The sequence below is a fragment of the Myotis lucifugus genome, unplaced genomic scaffold (assembly GCF_000147115.1).
Source record: "Myotis lucifugus unplaced genomic scaffold, Myoluc2.0 scaffold_88, whole genome shotgun sequence".
NCBI lineage: Eukaryota > Metazoa > Chordata > Mammalia > Chiroptera > Vespertilionidae > Myotis > Myotis lucifugus.
In genome coordinates, this window is record NW_005871136.1 from 3,451,432 (window position 1) to 3,470,138 (window position 18,707).

General features: G+C 41.4%; 1 protein-coding gene across 1 annotated transcript in view; it reads left to right on the forward strand.

Moving 5' to 3' along the window:
- HYDIN (HYDIN, axonemal central pair apparatus protein) overlaps nucleotides 1-18,707 on the forward strand; it is a 330,325-nt gene that overhangs the window by 111,859 nt on the left and 199,759 nt on the right. The window contains exons 10-11 of the mRNA XM_023756097.1: nucleotides 2,812-2,992; nucleotides 14,591-14,690. Coding sequence (XP_023611865.1) covers nucleotides 2,812-2,992; nucleotides 14,591-14,690 — 281 coding nt within the window. The remainder of the gene's footprint in view (nucleotides 1-2,811; nucleotides 2,993-14,590; nucleotides 14,691-18,707) is intronic.

Consider the following 18,707-nt stretch of genomic DNA (forward strand, 5'->3'; position numbering starts at 1 on the left):
CCTCCTCCCCTTTGTCCTGAGGAATTATAAAACATTACCATAAGATTCTTTCATACTCATTCTCATCAGACTCGGCATGGGCTTTTGAGGATTTCTGCTCCCCACTTCTCCATGAAGGTCATGACCAATGTCTCAAGAGCAGCTGGCTCAAATTCTAGATCTACTCTGTGCAGGAACTCCTGCAGTCTTCAGAGGACTCCCACGAGTAGTCAGCATGGATTTATTCCACAACATTCAGAAATAGGAAAATACATGTTTCTCTAGATAGATCAGTTTTTTTTTGTGTGTGTGTTTTTTTTTAAATATATTCCACTGATTTTTTTACAGAGAGGAAGGGAGAGGGATAGAGAGTTAGAAACATCGATGAGAGAGAAACATCGATCAGCTGCCTCCTGCACACTCCCCACCGGGGATGTACCCGCAACCAAGGCACATGCCCTTGACCAGAATCGAATCTGGGACCCTTGAGTCCGCAGGCCGACGCTCTATCCACTGAGCCAAACCGGTTAGGGCTAGATAGATCAGTTTTAATGGGGCGTTGGGCCTGCCACCCAGGTAGTAATAAATTTAATCTTGAGCGGTATTTGATAAACAGGGAGAGGACATCTAGTCCTCAGTTTAAAACAGTCATCACAGAGTGCTCAGTGACCAGGGTCGCATGGTCCATTTGAAGGTGGATGGCTGTGACCTTTCCACGCCAGGTGCGGACATGGGAGTATTTCTCCCAGCTGTGAAGGCCATGGCTTTTAGTTTCCAACCTCCTCGGCATCTAGTTATCATCTCTTCAGGGTGCTGCAGGGGAGCAGGGTGTCTAGCGCCTGAAGACGAGGAAGCATTACTGGTTCGATGCTAATATACCTGAGACACAAGTCTTTCCCATTGACTATAATCCATCGGCTGAACTCTACTTGAGGCCTGAAGGTGATGGGTGTTGGTGGCCACCAGACCATTTGGAAAATAGGTTAAATCCATGGTTTAACTGAAAGAGAAGGCTGGTGTGTTGTTGAGCTCTCTGATGAGAGGCGTCCTCAGCTGTAGCACAGAACCACCTCTGAGACAGGAGACCATGGAGACCAGCAGGAAAAATGGCCTCACAGTAGCCAGGGGTATCTAGAAGCCCTTGTTGGAGTCAACCCAGCTCAAGGTGTTGTTGCATGTTGCCTTTTAGTACCTCAGCTGTGGCTCCATTTCCGCATCAGAGGGCAAAGATGAGACGTGTGGGACCAGCCTCCACCCTCCACCCACCCCCTTTGCATTATGCAGCTGTTACTGATTTAAGAGTCCCAGCAGCAGGGGAGAAGAGCAGTGCTTGGCAATTTATGTTCTGTTTCCTTTTTTTTTTTTTTTCTGGTTCAAGGGTTGAGCTAATCATACTCTTCAGTTCATGGAGCATTATTATCCATCCTTAGTCCATACGAGGCATTTTATCCCCACACACCACTCCCATTAAACCCCTAAATAAATGTAATTTTTATGATTCCCATTATTTGTTTAACCAATCCTTCAATCTCTTATATAAAATTTACCCACATTTTTTGGTATTGTTGCTAGCATTTTGATGAGCATCTTTGTAGCTGTGTTTTTACTTACATCGGTGATTATTCCTCTAAGATTGATTTCTAGAGATAGGCGTTACAGCTTCCACTCACAGGAATTGGCGATTTCCTTTCTGTGGACCGAGCTCTCTCTAATTTACGCTGCTCTGCCCAGCAGTATAGAAGGACTGCTCGTTACCCGAGACACTGCTTCCGAAACACAATAAAAAGGAAGCACAGAATGGAACCAGAACACACTGAAGCCATTTCTTTGGCATCTTTATGCTATGTGGCCAAAGGAACCTAGACACGAAAGTTATCAAAAGGAGCTATTTGACATTGCTATGTAGTTTGTATGAAGTCATTTAGAGAATAGTTGGGCCTTGGGCAGGAATTCAGTGACCCTAGGCTCTCATTAAATAATTTGTCTCTCATTATTGGTGATACCAGTAAAATGTTGAGAAAATGGTCATATACCCTGGGAGGAGATAAAATGCAGTCTCCAAAAATTCAGGTGAGCCCTAGCTGTTTTGGCTCAGTGGATAGAGCATCGACCTGTGGACTGAAGAGTCCCGGGTTCAATTCTGGCCAAGGGCACATGCCCAGGTTGCGGGCTTGACCCCCAGAGGGGGATGTGCAGTAGGCAGCTGATCAGTGATTCTCTCTCATCATTGATGTTTCTATCTCTCTCTCTCCCTCTCCCTTCCTCTCTGAAATAAATAGAGATATATTTTTTAAAAATTCAGGTGAAGTAATGGCTACCAGGAGTAATGGGATCACATCTGTGGTGAGGGCAGAATAGAGGGCTAGTAAATAGATAGTAGAATCAGCATCCAAGCCCAGTGCGCACTGGCTCTCAATTTTGTTCTCCATCTAAGAAAGAATTAAAGCTAAGCAAGTTTAACAGGAACAAAATTGTCCTTGAAGTGTGAGAGGTAGAGTAGATGTTAAGTGTTTAAACAGCAACTTGGAAAAACACTATTACCTAAAATAAAATATTTGTCCAAATATGCATAATGGCTCAGGAGAAAGCAAGTGGAGGACAGGAAGCCCAGGAGGACTTCTTGAAGGAAGTGACTAAAGAGGAAACTGAGGCTCTTGAGAAGTTCAAATAGAAGATCACTCAGATAGCACGTTACACCCTCAGGGCAAGGAGGGACCGCCCCAGGGCGATGGGCGAGATCATTCCCAGGAGGCGGGAGTGGAGGGGGGAGCCCTTTACAGTGGTCTTCATGGGAGTACCAAAGTGAATCTCACCTTTTCCGTTTCCCTTCAGGGTCTGTGAGGATCTGATCAAAGAGGAAAAGGATGAGACTGACGAGTTTCAAGAGTTTGTTAGTGATCCTTTACTCCGAGAACGGATTTCCATTCTCTCCCGCACCTTTGAGAATCAGAGAAGGCTGGTGCAGGCGGACAGCATACTCTTCTTGAATAACATTTTCATAATTGAGCCCCCGGTGAGCACATATATATATAATCTGAACATATAGGGGAGTGCGGGCCTTATTTTGGTAAAAACACTCACTGTGGGATTGTTCTGAGAGCATAAAGACTCCATCTGAAGAGCCTCGTCATCATTATGAGAAGTAAATGAAGGTTAATGGTAAGAATGCTCATAGGCTATGTTTATAGGTCACACTTTCTATGCACCAATCACTATTAAACACTTTAAAAATATTTTTATTGATTTCAGAGAGGAAGGGAGAGGGAGAGAGAGAAATATCAATGATGAGAGAGAATCGTTGATCAGCTGCCTCCTGCACGCCCCCTACTGGGGATCAAGCCCCACAACCCAGGCATGTGCCCTTGACAGGAATTGAACCCCGGACCCTTCAGTCTACAGGTTGATGCTCTAACCGCTGAGCAAAACCAGCTAGGGCACTATTAAGTACTTTGTATGCACTGTCTAATTTATTTCATACACACACACACACACACACACACACACACACAATTACAGTTAATCCCCCATTTTACAGATGGAGAAATTGAGACTTAGAGAAATGTGATAATGTACTCAAGGCCAAGCAGTTAGTATCAGTAGTTAGAAATTTGTCTCTGATTAGCCTGACTGTAGTGTAGGGTTTCTCAACCTCGGCATTATTGACATTTGGAGCCGGATAATCTTCGTCCTATCCATTGTAGGCTATTTCATAGCAACCCTGATCTTGACCCACCAGATGCTAGTCATGACAACCAAAACTATCTCTAGGTATTGCCAAATGTCCCCCTGGTGGGCAAAATTGCTTGGTTGAAAACTACTCTGTCCTTAATTCACTCAATAACTATTATTGACTACATGTTCTATACCAGGCACCCCGTGTGTGTACCAAACATCGATGAAACCTTCTCTGAGACTATTGTTTTGTGAGACCTGCTGCTGGAGTCACTAATGCAGGCAGCCAGCACACTGGTTCAGAGGCGAGGCCGCTTATCAGACTGAGAAGCCAGAGAAGGCTTCTTGAGAGCAGAGCCTTGAACTGGGTCCGTCTTGCAGGATGGGGACTGTTGGGAAACAGTGGGGATGTGCATGGCATGGCTCATTCAAGGATCCGTGCACGGGTCAGGTTGTTTGACGTAAAGGGTTCCCACAGGAAAATAGGTTGGAGAAGTGGGTTGGAGCTGAATCTTCTTTCCCATCAGAAGACTGTCCACTGCTCAGTCGAGCAAAGGGATAGTCAGACATGATGGATTAAACCAGCAAGAGGTTAAATCAGGATGAACATACAGTCTTGAAGGGCTAGAACAGACACCTATCAAAATAGGTCAAGCCCAAGGATGTTGAAAAGATCAGGGAGGCGTTACAAGTCTCAGCAGCAAATGACTGAGCGGGATGGAGGCAGCAGGAACAAGCAGGATGGCCCCGTGTGTGGACAGTCCAGGGGTCTCGAGACCCAGGCTGGTGAATACCGTGCTGATTCTCATATCCCCTGGGAGTGGGACTCAGGGATAGCACACGCTGGTGGTCAGGAAGATGTGGGAGGTCCACAGGTGAGTCTGGCGTATTTCCAATCCACAGGTAGAAAGACTAGGATTACCTTGGATTTTCCTCTCCTCATGCTTACTTCCATTACCTGAAGCTTCATGATAGAGATATATGTATATTAAAGTAAGGCATTTAATAACTGTTTTTGAATTCTAGATAGGAACTGCATTGGGTGTTATCACAAGGCATCTTTTCACCAGGACTCAGAAAAACATCCTTTAAAACAGTGATACATAGAAATGGTATCTTTTAAATGAGACTATTTTGTTTGTATCGTGTGGAAAAAAAATCACCAGAAACAGGAAGGGGAGATAAAGTATAGTGTGTTTATAGCCTCTGTAATGATTTGTCTTTACACTAGGCAGGCTTTCTTCTCATGATCGTACTCATAAGCTGGTTCCTGACAATCTTTGCAAAATGAAATGAAGGCATGAAACTTTGCCAGTGTCTTCGTAAAATTATTCTGGTCCAAACAGCAGATCTCAATGTCGGTGAATTATTTATTGATTTTGAATCTCCTCCCGCCCCCTACTTAAAGATCCTGACAGATTTATAGAGATGCAGTTCTTGTGAGTGTACTATAATCTTACCTTGTAAATTACTTTTGAAGGTATTTGATGGGAAAATTCTGCCATTTTATTAGCTTCTTGACCCAAATGTGAACTATGGGTATTTTCCACTGTTGAGATTTGGGTTTTCTGGCTCAGGAAATAAATGCTCTAGTAGTTTGGGATGAGAGAGTTGGGAAAGGATTTATAGAAGTGGTGAGATATGAGCTCTGTATTAGAGGAAGGGTAAGATTTAATTAAGTGGAGAGGAAGAAGGAGAATGTTTCTAGTTGGAGAAATTGTGAAAACAAAGAAAAAGGAGGCTATTTGTTTCATGGCATATTATATAACAATACAATGACCAGTTTTTCTGGAGCAAGCAGCCATAGGGAATATAAGAAATAAGATTGGGTCCAGCCGGCATGGTTGAGTGTCGACCTATGAACTTGGAGGTCACGGTTCGATTCCTGGTCAGGGCACATACCCGGGTTGTGGGCTCGATCCCCTGTGTGGGGTGTGGAGGCAGCCTATCAATGATTCTCTCTCATTATTGATGTTTCTATCTCTCTCTCCTTTGTCCTGGGTTTAACTTCCAGCTTTGCCGATAGACAATGTGATCTTAAACAAGCCGTTCAATCTTTCTTGGCTTTGGTTGCTTTGTGCACAAAATAAGTTTTTGTTTTGTTTTGTTTGTTTTTAGGGTAAGTAGGATACTTGGATCCAGTTTGGGTACAGACTCTGAGTCCCTTAAGGTCAGAAATGGTTTGTCCTCATCTGTGCTCCAGGCCTAGCTCAGGGCCAATTAATGGAGGGAGGGAGGGAGGGAGGGAGGGAGGGAAGGAGGGAAGGAGGGAGGAAGAGAGGGAGGGAGGGAGTCAGAGAGGGAAATCAGTTGATGATGATGAGTTTGGCTCTGAATACATTGAATTTGAGATGATAATAGATGTTCAAAAAGTTTTGGAAATGCAGTCCTAAATTTGTGGGAGAGCAGTTAGGAGTGGAGGTAAGATATGTGAGCATCTTGTGCAGGTCTTCATGGAGGGCAAGAAAAGTGGATGGAAATTCTAAGAACAGTTTGAGAAAAGAACATTGCAGAGGGCCCAAGAGAGCCCATGGGTGCTGACCTTTGGAGACCCTGGAAGGCGAGGAGAGGCTGTGAATTCGCAGAGAAGGCTGCTCGGAGGGGGGCAACCAGGGAGGGCTCATTAGCCCATCTTACATCTTTCTACCCAATTATGGTTGGTTCATCACCATTTTCTACTGAAGGTCTCTGAATCTTGCTCACATATCGGATCAGTTATACCAAAGCCACTATTTAATTTCTGACAGTTGAGCTGTGTATCAGCAATTAGTGCTTTTTTTTTATTAGAGTGTGATTCCTTCTAATTAGCTTCTTGATATGAGTTGAGTTCACCGAAGCAGAGAAGATTAAAATCATGCAGTCGCCTACTGATCTAGAAATTCATCTCTAATTGATATCCTGTTCAAAAACTAAAAATAAAATAAAAGGTTGATCTAGGGCAGGGGTGGGGAACCTTTTTTTCTGCCAAGGGCCATTTGGATATTTATAACATCATTCGCGGCTATACAAAATTATCAATTTAAAAGTTAGGCTGCTATATTTGGTCAAGCATTTAATTAACTCACCCCTAATGCTTTGGCAGGGCCAGACCAAAAGATTTCTTGGGCCTTATATGGCCTGAGGGGCAGACGTTCCCCACCCATGCTAGTCTAGGGGCTCAGTTACCACCTTGCTTTCAGATGGCCTCTTCAGCCTATGTGTCCACCTAAGATGGAAATTGGCCTCAAATGAGGTAAATTTAAAAAGGAAAAAAAAAAATCCAAAACTGTTATCTTAGTGTCTGAAAAGAAATAAACGGTATGTTTATTTTTCAGACCTACGTCTATATATCTTGGTCTTTCAAATGAGTCAGCTAAAACCAAGGTTAGTTTAGTCCTTATTGTGTTCTCTGCATATTGTGTATTTTATGGGAACATTGTTTCTATTTTGGAGGTTCTTTCAATTTAAAGCAAGTGTTCAAGATCAAGAAATCAGTCACTGTCTCTAAAATGCCCAGAGGTGGTGATGGTTTTGAATTTAATCAAATTTTCTCAGTATAATCGTGTGAGAAGTGGTTTGACTCAATGCTATCAGAACGTCTGGCCCAAACTCTAGCACCGAAAGTCCTTACACTGTTCTGTGACCTGCTCACGGGGTGGCCCTGTTTAGTCCCATTGTCTTGGCTCACTTTATTATCATGCTCGTTACCTAATGTTGCCCTAGGGTCTGTCCTTCAAACTTTGAGGAGTTAACGCTGGGGTGTCCTGGGTACTGATGTGGTTACAGGGTGCAGAGGCGGGGGAGTTTGTGTTTGAGAGACCCCAGAGATGGACCCCGGTGGAGGAAGGAGCAGACAAGGCCCCAGAGTGACCACAAGGCAGTCCTGGGCAGATACAGAACAGAGGTCTAGAAGTAATTTTTTTTAGTTTTACTTGGTAATCTACTGGTATTCTAATAGTAACTATAATTGTTTTAGTCATTAAAACATGTGGAATATTGCCCAGCCAGCATGGCTCAGTGGTTGAGTGTCAACTTATGAACCAGGAGGTCACAGTTTGATTCTCAGTCAGGGCACATACCCTGGTTTCTGGCTCAATCCCCAGGAGGGGGCGTGCAGGAGGCAGTCAATCAATGATTCTCTCTCTCTCTCTTTTTAAAAAAATACATTTTATTGATTTTTTACAGAGAGGAAGGGAGAGGGATAGAGAGTTAGAAACATCGATGAGAGAGAAACATCGATCAGCTGCCTCCTGCACACCCGCCACTGGGGATGTGCCCACAACCAAGGTACATGCCCTTGACCGGAATTGAACCTGGGACCCTTCAGTCCACAGGCCGACGCTCTATCCATTGAGCCAAACCAGTCAGGGCACAATGATTCTCTCTTACCATTGAGGTTTTTATCTCTCTCTCTCCCTCTTCCTTCCTCTCTGAAATAAAGAAATATATATTTAAAAAAAAAACCCCACAAACAAAACAAAACACAAAAATCATGTGGAATATTACTACTATTCATGTCAAGTTCCTTGTGTCAATTCTTTTGATAAAGTCTTGGGGTATTAATGTAATTAGCCAAAAATTTTTCTTGTATTCCTTACCTAGGGAAGGTACTGGGTTCTGTAGAATACTGATCATTTCTCAAGCCACCTCTTTCTGTATAGTTTTTCCCCCCTTTGGAAAAGAAGTGTAAAATTGGGTCTATTATGCATGTTTTGTGGCTTCCAGAAAAGCGAGTGGAATTGACTGCTTTCAGAAATATAATATCCTATTTGACTAGATGGACTCTGGCTGTACAGAATTTTGACAGCCTCATTTTGTTATATTCTCTGCTGAGGTCTCGTGGGTACCTGAGTGAGAGAAATTCAAAGACAAAAACACACAATTCTGAGAATGGAGAGGCAGAAGAATATCACAGGGCCAAGAGAGAGAATTAAGCCTTTGATTTCCATGGGCGTCTAGGAGTCCTCTGAGAAATCGCAGCACAGATGTGCTGGCCTTGTTCCTGAACTCTGGGACTGCCGGCTCAGGTCACACTTTGGAGAGGCAGCAATATTCTGAATGTTGAACACTTGCTATTTTCTCAGAAAGAAAGGTCTGAGAATTTAAAGATATTTGACCAAACCGGTCTTAGCTGATTGGCTAACATCGGTGAGCAAGGAAAACATTTCTGCTTTTATTAGCAAGCGTCTTTTCCATCAAAGAAGAAGTCATTCAGTCTCCCTCGGAAAGCTTCGGTTTCATTTAAATAAGCCTTAAAAAGGGAAACTTGATCATTTCTTTATCATCATGTAAGCGATAGTAAACCACGCTTTGTTGTCACTTAAGCCTGCAGAAAACACGAGGTTCAGCAATTCAGACTTTGAAAGCACAGCTCAAATTTAGTTTATTTTTCTCAAGTCGGCGTAGCAGGTGAGCTCAGCAGAACCCGGTTGGGTGGGAGCCCAGATGGCTACCAAAGAGGCAAGAGCTAGCTCTTTCCTGCAGACCTCCCACTTCTGTTCCATTAGCCGAGTCACATGGCAAACATGTGGGCGCTGACTCCTTGGAAATGGACACCAGAAAGGAGAAAGGAGGACAGGGATCCGCTGGGAGCAAAGTGTCCTTGACAAGTCACAGCTCCTGCTTCAGTACAGTTTCCATGCTTCAGCCTCCCTTTGATGTGGTTCGGCCTCTCAGATCTTTCCTCTGGCCGAACCTTTTCCAATTGTGTTGGTGTGATCACTGTTGTATTGGAGAGCCAGTGTAGGTGCAGGGAGGCCTAAGGACGTCTTAGGTTCCTCAAGGCTCATTAAATAAGTTGACATTCGTCCTGTTGGAAGAGACACAAGTCTGTTCTCTCCAGAGAAAGGCATGAACATCACACGTAACTATTTCAGCTGTAAAAAACCCCACTGCAGTTTTCACCACATATGGGTTAGAGTATTTCACCCAAGATAAAGCACAAATTTTGTGAAAATTCCTCTGGCCGATGACCAAATCTTAGACCCCTCTCCTAGAAACTTTTCTGGTCATTATTTGGAGCATCCAAGCTTTACTAAATTTAGTTTCTTGTTCGAGAAGATATAATGGAGCAGAAAAATCTCCTTGTGTGTCATGTGCCTATTAGATCTGTTATCTCGATGATAATTAGGATAGTTTACCTTCAATATTTCAGCTTCCATTTTTTTTCTATTTCTCTTTGAGACAACTTCTATTTGCCCTGTTGATAAAGAGAGCCATGATTTCTCTCATTTATCTGATAAGCTCTAGAAGAGCAACTGTGGGTAGTGAAACATATTACAGCTTCTAATTGGTGCTTCTTTTTTTTTCTGATTAATTGATAGAAATTTGACTTTGAGTTTTTATTTCCCAAGAGAAATTCTTTAAATTTTCCTTAAACAGGACAAGATAGCTGACAATATTTATTTACATAGTTAAGAATATATCCATTTTGGTGGAACGTGATGGAATTTATTACACATTTTAGCTGCTCCTGATGTCATTATTCACTGACCCTGTTCTGAGCTGACTGAACCCTGGCCCGGCCAGATGGCTTGATAAAGATCTGCCAAGGCATTTCTCAAGAGCTGCAAAATACTAGGGTTGACTGTCATCCACAAGGACCTCCTGTGAGTCACCTTCCAAGATACCTGAGCACATGAGCATGCAGGGTGTCCTATTATGTTCGCCAGCCAGGAGCACCAGTTCATGCTAGCTGCTTCTAAGTCTGAGGATCAGTTGTAGTGTTTTTAAATTTTTCCGACATTTTTTTTTTATGATGTGAAAAAGGTGAGGCCTGACCTTTTCTTATAATTGCAGTGGGGCTGAAGATGTTAAAGAAAGAACATTATAGAAACCCAGCGCTGCCACTTACTTTTGATGTGGCTCTCGCTGAGATACTTCTTTGTGCCTTGGTTTCCTCATCTTTAAAATGGGGATAATACTCCTTCACAGGGTTGCAAAGACTGAGCTAGATAATAAACACCAGCACTTAACACAGTGCTGGGAACATGAGCTCTCAGTTAACTGCTGAAAGTATTATGATTTGGATTTAGATATGATTCAGTCTCTTGTCGGATTAGAGATATGATTGGAAAGTATAACATTTGAGGAGGCAGACATGTGGGTCACTCTTCTCGAGTCATATTGTAAACTACTTTCCAGATAAACCAAGTAACTTAAATGTTCTTGCAGATTGGGTTTTGATTTTGCAAAATATAAGTAACTTAAATGTTCTTGCAGATTGGGTTTTGATTTTGCAAAATATGTGAGAAATAACCCTTCATTGAAGGAAGGAAGGAAAGAGCTGGGTAATAGAGAAGAGAAAGGAAGCTGATTTTTAAAATTCTGTTTTTACTTAAGGATTTTCAAGGGAGATTTTAAAAAGAGCTCCTTTAATCATTGCCAGTATAATTTTTAAGGGGAACATTTTTTAAAAATTTATTTTATTTTTTCCCATCACCATTTATCCCCCCTATGCCCTCTCCCACCTCCCTTCTCATGACTGTATTGATCACGTGTCATGAACCAGTGGCAGTCTGTTCAGAAACAGCTTTCAGAAAAGTCTTGGGACTGTGTCCATCAAGCCCCACTTGTTTGTCCTTGTTCCAGAGGAAATATGAAGTTCCATTTCCAGAGGTATTAATATTCGGCCAAAAACCACATTATAGGAGTTAGCGTTAGACCTACAAATTCAGTTGATTCCTTCTAGCAGGTCACTTAATACGTGAAATGCAGTTATGAAGCTGAGGGAAAAAACATTAAGACCAAGAAGGAAGATAATCACAATATAACTGAAGGCCATTTTGGCAGTCATTTTCAATAAACAAGGTAGTAGTCACTTACCGATTATATCCTGTATCCTCACTCTCTGATTTGGAGCCAAGAAATGGACAGTGATGGGAGAGGGGGCGTATGTGGAAGGAAGGAAGAACCGCAGGGGGCTCTGTGTGATGGGGCTGGTTCCTTAGACTGGAGGGACAGGATATTGACGTCAGAGCCACTTCTGAATGTTTTCATTTTCAGAAAGAAACTTTAGAACTGAGCAATAAAGAAAGAAAAATTCTTTTCAGAGACATAAATGACATGGAAGTTAATTTCAGAAGTATTGGAGAAGTAATACGAAGTGTTTCAAAGATATATAAGTGAAAGTGGGGTCATCACAGGCTGACTGCCTGTTTCTGGGGTTTGCTCTCTCCGACTGGCTATAGAAAATGCTATATTGAGTTTTTGCTATAAAGAAAGAAATGTTATTTAATTTTTACTTTAATCCCCACTGAAAAATACATGTTTCTAACTCCTTCAAATGACCTCTTATTGAAAGCATCCCTCTGCAAGAGGAAACCGAATGACCACACTTCTGTTTTCACAGATACACACAGCCCTCTTAAGGCGCGTTAACACAAGCCCAGGAGAGGCCTTTAGAATAGGATTGTCCTTGAATTATCTCCCCCGGCTGAGTAAAGCGGAAAGTTACTAGCAAATGTCACAGGCACGATTAAACAGCTGCGACCCAGGATAGGAAAACACTGAGCGAACAGTCCCACCCGCTCAGCCTGAACCCTGTGGACTCTGATTTCCTGGCACTGGCATCCCCTCACCAAGCAGAAGGGCTTCTCAGCCTCCAGGGCGCCTCTACATCAGCCTACCGCTCACGGATCGCATCCGTGTGTCAACACTTCCTCCCCTGGGGGGATTCCGCGTGCCTCTCTGGAGCATGTCCGTCCTGCCATTTTCCAGCCCCCCAGTTCTAATTGTCAGATTTCTTTCACGATGGGGTCCCCAAGAGTGCTCCGGGGAGAGAACTTAAGACTGCGGCCCTCATGTCTGCACACGGACCGTGGATTCTCTTTCTCTTGCTGGGATAATACTTTTGAAAATGATCCGGCCCAGCCCAAATCTTAAAGCCCTTGAATTTGCCTACGTGCACGAAGCTTAGCTGACATCCATTGTATCCTTTGGAAGGTCATTTCCTACAATTCTGATGAGACTTTTCTAGCAATTTTTAGGATCCTCCAGGATGGCCCCTTTGATCAGTCAGCTTGCACAGGAACAGCTTAGCTGCGTCCAGTCTGTACTCTCAACCTGAGTCGTGTCTCAGCCCCCCAGGCAATACATTTGTCTCATGGGTTAGGAGGAAACCCAGGTCGTCAGGAGTTCTGAGATGGAATATCCACTGATACACCAGTGAACGGTGAACCATCTCTTCTGTCCATTCTATTGATGAGTGTTCCTAACACCCCATATCACTAAGGCCCCCCGTAATCAAAGGGGTATTTGCCATTTATCAGGTTTGGAAAAGTGAAATGCCTACATCGGTGAAAGTGCTGAGGGATTTCCTGTTCCCTGCATGATCTCAAAAGTCCCTGCAGCTCTAACTGGTATGAGGTCTGTGCTTCCAGTTGAGGAGAAAATGGCAGAAATAGGCTTAGAGATGAATAGACATCTGCCAATAACTGCACCATGTGCAGAGTGAATGGATATGGCTGATTCAGTAACTATGTTGAACTCTTACATGAGCCACTTCTGGATTAGGTCCTGGCATAGAACAGTGCCTACCCTCATGGGGCCTTCATTCCAGCGGCCTGATCTGGGAGACCAGCGCTCCCAGGACCACGTGACACTCAGCCCTCGCTGCTACTTTTTGGGGGCTCCGTGCCCTTTAAGCATTCTGGGGACACTGCCTGAGAAGCACATTGATCAGACTGCTACCTTCATAAATAAACCCAAATTGGCTCTCGTTTTCTATCACCCCACTGGGTGTCTGCCCCTTAGACTATTTTGTTCTCTGCTTGATTCTTTATTCCAGCACCGTGTTCATTTCTAATCAGACTGGAAATGGAATATGCATTGGGGACTGTCTGGAACGGGAGCCTAATTATTTATCATGTTGTCTTCCCTCCTTTCCTTTTTAGACTCCACCACCTACATAGATTTTTGGATGTGTTTATCACATATGCCCTACTTGGCTCTCTTTACAAAAACCCTAGAAAAAAAACCACTTTTCTGCCTTCATTTTTCCAATACTTTCATCTTAGTCTTTCCAAGAGGCCATAAAAATAAATCAATTATACTTTAAACAGCCATTTACTGAGCTCTTACTGAGCACGGGGCAAAGCTTTTGACCTGTATGACCTTGTCTGATTTTTGGAAACTATTTGAGGCAGGTGATATTAGCATCCACTTTTATAGCTCTAAGAAGTTAACGAAGAGGTCCCAGATTACATGGTTCATACAAAACATTTTTCAAAGAATACCTCCAGGGAATTCTGATGTATGGTATGTGCATTACAAAATTTCAAAACTTGGTCTCCTTATCATGAGTTTGAGTGGTTTGCATTAAAATGAGGAATATCACACTGGGTCAGAACCAGGGTTTGCTCTGGCCTTTGTTGTGCCTTGGGCCATTGCTATGTTTTCCCAGAATAAGAGTATTTCCTTACGTGGTCACTCAAAAGGTAGGAATGTGGTCCCTCTATCAAGTGAGTTAGGCACTTCTTTCTCTGTGGCCCATCTGGACCTTATTTATACAGGCACAGCACTTAGCATGTACATTATAGAATATTTGTATACATATTTATCATCCGTCCAACATGTGAGCTCCATGCAGTCCTGGGCCACGCCCTTCATCTCTGAAGCCCGGTGCTGGGCGCACATTGGCATACAATGAATGTTCATGGAATACACAACATTTTTAAATTTCCTAAATATCCTTGTTATGAACTAATATAACCATTAGTTATAGAAACTTATTATATATTCATGAACTCACTGAAATTATTTTTAAAGCTTGTTTCCAACCTGTACCACCTCTTAACAAGTAGCCTAAGTGAACTGTCTGTTGGGTAAAATATGCTTTCTTCTATTTATTGTAAAAATATTTCCTTCCAATTCCCTAGAGATTTAACATAATGATAACATTTAAAAGCAGCACCTTCCCTTCATCACATTGTTTTTTTAACGATTCTTTCTTGTTTTTCAGGAAGGTGATGTCTGGCCCAACTCATCAGCTGAAATCACTGTGTACTTCAACCCTCTGGAAGCCAGGCTCTACCAGATGACTGTGTACTGTGACATTTCAGGTGAAGACTTCTTCTGTGTGGTAACGGCAGGCTAGCAAGTGCCCAGAGCCTCAGTGGGATGAGTGTGTGAGTGTGTGTGTGTGTGTGTGTGAGAGAGGGGGGGGGGGGGAGGGGCTATGGGCTGTGCATGACTTACTCACTTCTTTCTAGAATAGACCAATCTCTGACATTATACTAGAATTGTGGTATGGTGGCGGGTGGGATGGGAAACCATGGATCTGATTTTTAGAGCAGTAAGAACATTCCTTTAGACAGATTCTCACAAATTATTTTTTTTATTTTTGTAGTATTTAATGAGATAGAAGCAAATACGTATAGATTTACTTCCCCTCACATCTTTTTGCATAACGTATAGCATGCTTTACATGATGGTTCTGACATTGCTTTTAAAATATTTCTTAAAGATTATTCTATAACATTAAATGTAAAAGTATCATTTTTTTCATGGTTGCATATGAATACTTTTTATTTACATACCACAATTTAACTTTTAATCTTTTGTGACTATGAAATAGAACATAGATTCATAACTGTTTATAGTACATGCTGTGGTGGGCAGAGTGATGGCCTCCCAAATATGTCCATGCTCCCAGCACCTGTGGATATGGTACTGTGGTTGTATTACATTATATGGCAAAGGGGAATTAAGGCAGGCAATGGGATTTAGGTTACTAATGAGCTGACCTTAAGGTAGGAGATTATCCTGATTGTGTGGGTGGCTCAGTATAATCACAAGGGTCCTTAAACATCGAAGAGGAGGCAGAAGTTATCAGTCTCAGTGTCAGAGTAATGTGCTATGAGAAAGATTCCTCCCGCCATTTCTGGCTTTGCAGATGGGAAGGGCAAGGAATTCAGACAGCCTGTAGAACCTGGAAAAGGCAAGAAAATGGGCTTTCCTCTAAACTAGAACCAGCAGAAGGGAGCCCTGTCAACACCTTGATTTTAGCGCAGTGCGACCCATCTTGGACTTTTGACCTTCAGAACTTTAAAAAAAATGTTTCCATGATAGTTGACATGCAATATTATATTAGTTTTAGGCGTATAACACAGTGATTAGACATGACCTCCAGAACTTTTAAGATGAATTTGTATGTTAAGCTACAAAATTTGTGGTAATTTGTTGTTGAGCAATAGGGAATTAATACACATATATAAATTATAACATAATTATAAGGTAAACATTACGTAATCACCACCAAGATCAATAATAAAATATTTCCAGCTTCGAGAAGACCCCCTTGGTGTTCCTTCCCAGTCACATTCCTCTCACCTCAACCTCCCCTTGAGATAATCACCATTCTGTCCTTGATGGTCATGATTTCATTGCTTTTATTTATAGTTTTTACCCCTATGTATATACTCTGAAACAATGCAATTTAGTACTGCCTGTATTTGAAATGTGCATCATCGACATCAATATGCACATCTCATCCATGGCGTTGCTTGTAGCTCTAATTGTATTTCATTGTCATTGTTGCATAGCGTGCATTTATGCGAGTGCACGTTCGGAGACAGGAAGTAGCAGGGAAGGTCATCACTGGTCTGGAGGGAGGCCTCTTGGGATGCACGAAATTTAGTCCGTGATTTCCAACTGCAACCTTCTTTCTTTCTAAAGCTTTTATATCTAGGCTCAATGAGTACAAAGATGTATAAAAGCATAGTTCCTACCTTCAGATAACATAGACACGAGCAGGGGAAACTGACACACAGACCAACAGTTATATTGCAATCCCTACAGTGAACGAATGAACAATGGAAGAGGATGGTATAGGACACACAGCTCAGTCTTAGGCTCTCCAGAGAAAGTGACCCTTAAAGTATTTGTTAGCCAAGAAAATAAAGGGTGTCTATGGATGGGCATGTCAGGCAGGGATATACTTTGTGAAAATACATAGAGAAACAGTGAAAATACATAACAAGAGCACAAAATGGCAAAGAATCATAAGTTCTTAGGGTGTGGCTGCCAGAGAGAGAGAGAGAGAGAGAGAGAGAGAGAGAGAGAGAGACTTGGGAGGGGGTGGTGGGGGCAGGGATTGAAGCTGGAGTAGTAGGTGGGATCTAGTTCATGGAAGGCTGCCCTTGGATGCCAGGCTCAGAACCTTGGACTTCATCCCGGGTGCAGTGGGGAACCACTGAGGGGCTGGAAAGCAGGGGAGTGACCTGCTACGATCTGATTATGGCAAGTTTAACACCATTAACATATTTTCAGTTCATCTGAAACTCAAATTTTGTCATGTAAAGATTTCAGATTTTCTTAGAAGCAGTTAAACCTGTTAGATATTTATAAAGACTTGCTGATGGTTTGATCCAGGTCTTGAAACTGATCTTTCATCTGTCTTGACTTTCCAATGGAATGTGGAAATTCTGAGTTTCATCACAAAGATTACCTTTTTAAAAACTCAAAGGGAAACAGCATGTATTTGGTTTGGATCACCATATGGGAACCTCAAAGGAAGCAACACTTTCTGATTTTAAACTGTGAAATGTATTGTTAGAAAACGTTAATGGGTGCTTCAGAGAAATGGTTCCAGATGTACCTGCTTCCTTTAAAGACCCAATTAAGATGAAACCTCATTGTCCATTTTTATTCTGTACATCATAAGAGAGAAATATCTAAGTTTCAGACTTCTGATTTTTATTCTAATTAAACTAAGGAATTGAGATTTAATTTGATTTAGGAAACAAAAAGTCAAATCACCCCAATCATTAAAAACACTTTTGGGTTTTCAGAGTAATAAGTGAGTAATATTTAACGTATTTATAGCTTTTCTTTCTCAAAACTCATCAGATTGCAACCTCTTAATAATGTAAGGTTTCTTAGTCATATGAATAAGAAATTATTTTCTTGATCAACTAAATTATATTTTCAGTTTTAAAATATTTCAAACATAAAAATACAGGGAATAATATATAAATATCTATGAATATAGAACCCAGATTTAAGAAAACTTGAACAAAGAGAAATGTATGCCCATGTTTTTGGTCAAGAAGAGCAACATCATAACTAGGTTGATTCCAAAGTTTTTATAGAGGAAATAAATAAACTAGGGTTGCCTAGAAAATTCAGAAAAACAAGAATAATGTGGGAAGACTAGCTCCACCATGTGTTAAGAGTTATTTAAAAAACTATAACCATAAAAAAAGGAACAAAAGAAACAAAAAAAAGGAAAAAGAAGAACACACACATGTATACAGATCGCATGTGGATGCCCAGTTGTTTTAGCTCTTTATACTGTATAGTCCATCTTTCCTTACTGATATTCAATGCCTGCTCTGTCCTAAATCAAGTTTATATTTATATGTGCATTTATTCTTCGTTCTGTATTCTGTTTCCTTAGTCATCTTTGCATTTTCTGCCCCAATACTACATTATCTTAATTAGAATAGCTTTATAATAGATTTTAATTTATGAATGGCCAAGTTCCCTCAATTTGCTCTCCTTTAAGAATGTCTTAGTTTTTATTGGCCCTTTGTTTTCCATTTAATTTTGTAATCAACCCATCAAATTCTATCTGCTGGCATTTTGTTTATTAAAGCATTAAGATTGTAGATATAGATCAATTGGAGAAAATTTGACAACTTTATGATGTTGAGTCAGTTTTCCTTTTCAATAACATAGCCTAGTCCTCCATTTATTTAGATCTTTAGCAATATCTTTCAATAAAGTTTTATATTATACTCATTGAAGATCTTATATCTTGTTAGATTTATTTCTTGGTACTTTATATTTTTGTTGCTGTTGTCAATAGTATCTTGAGAATTATTTTTTCTGATTGTTGCTGGGTATGGAAATGTAGTTGACTTTTGTATATTGATTTGGTAACCATCAATTTTACTCTAATTAATTTTAAAAGATTATGTCTAGATTCTTTAGGATTTTCCAGGCAGACAGTCCTAAAATATGTGAATAATGGCAGTTGTTCTTCCTGTTTATATTCCCCCCTTTTTTCTTGTCTTATTGCACAGGAATAGAGCTCAAGTATAATATTGGACATCTAAGATATCTTAGATGGCAAG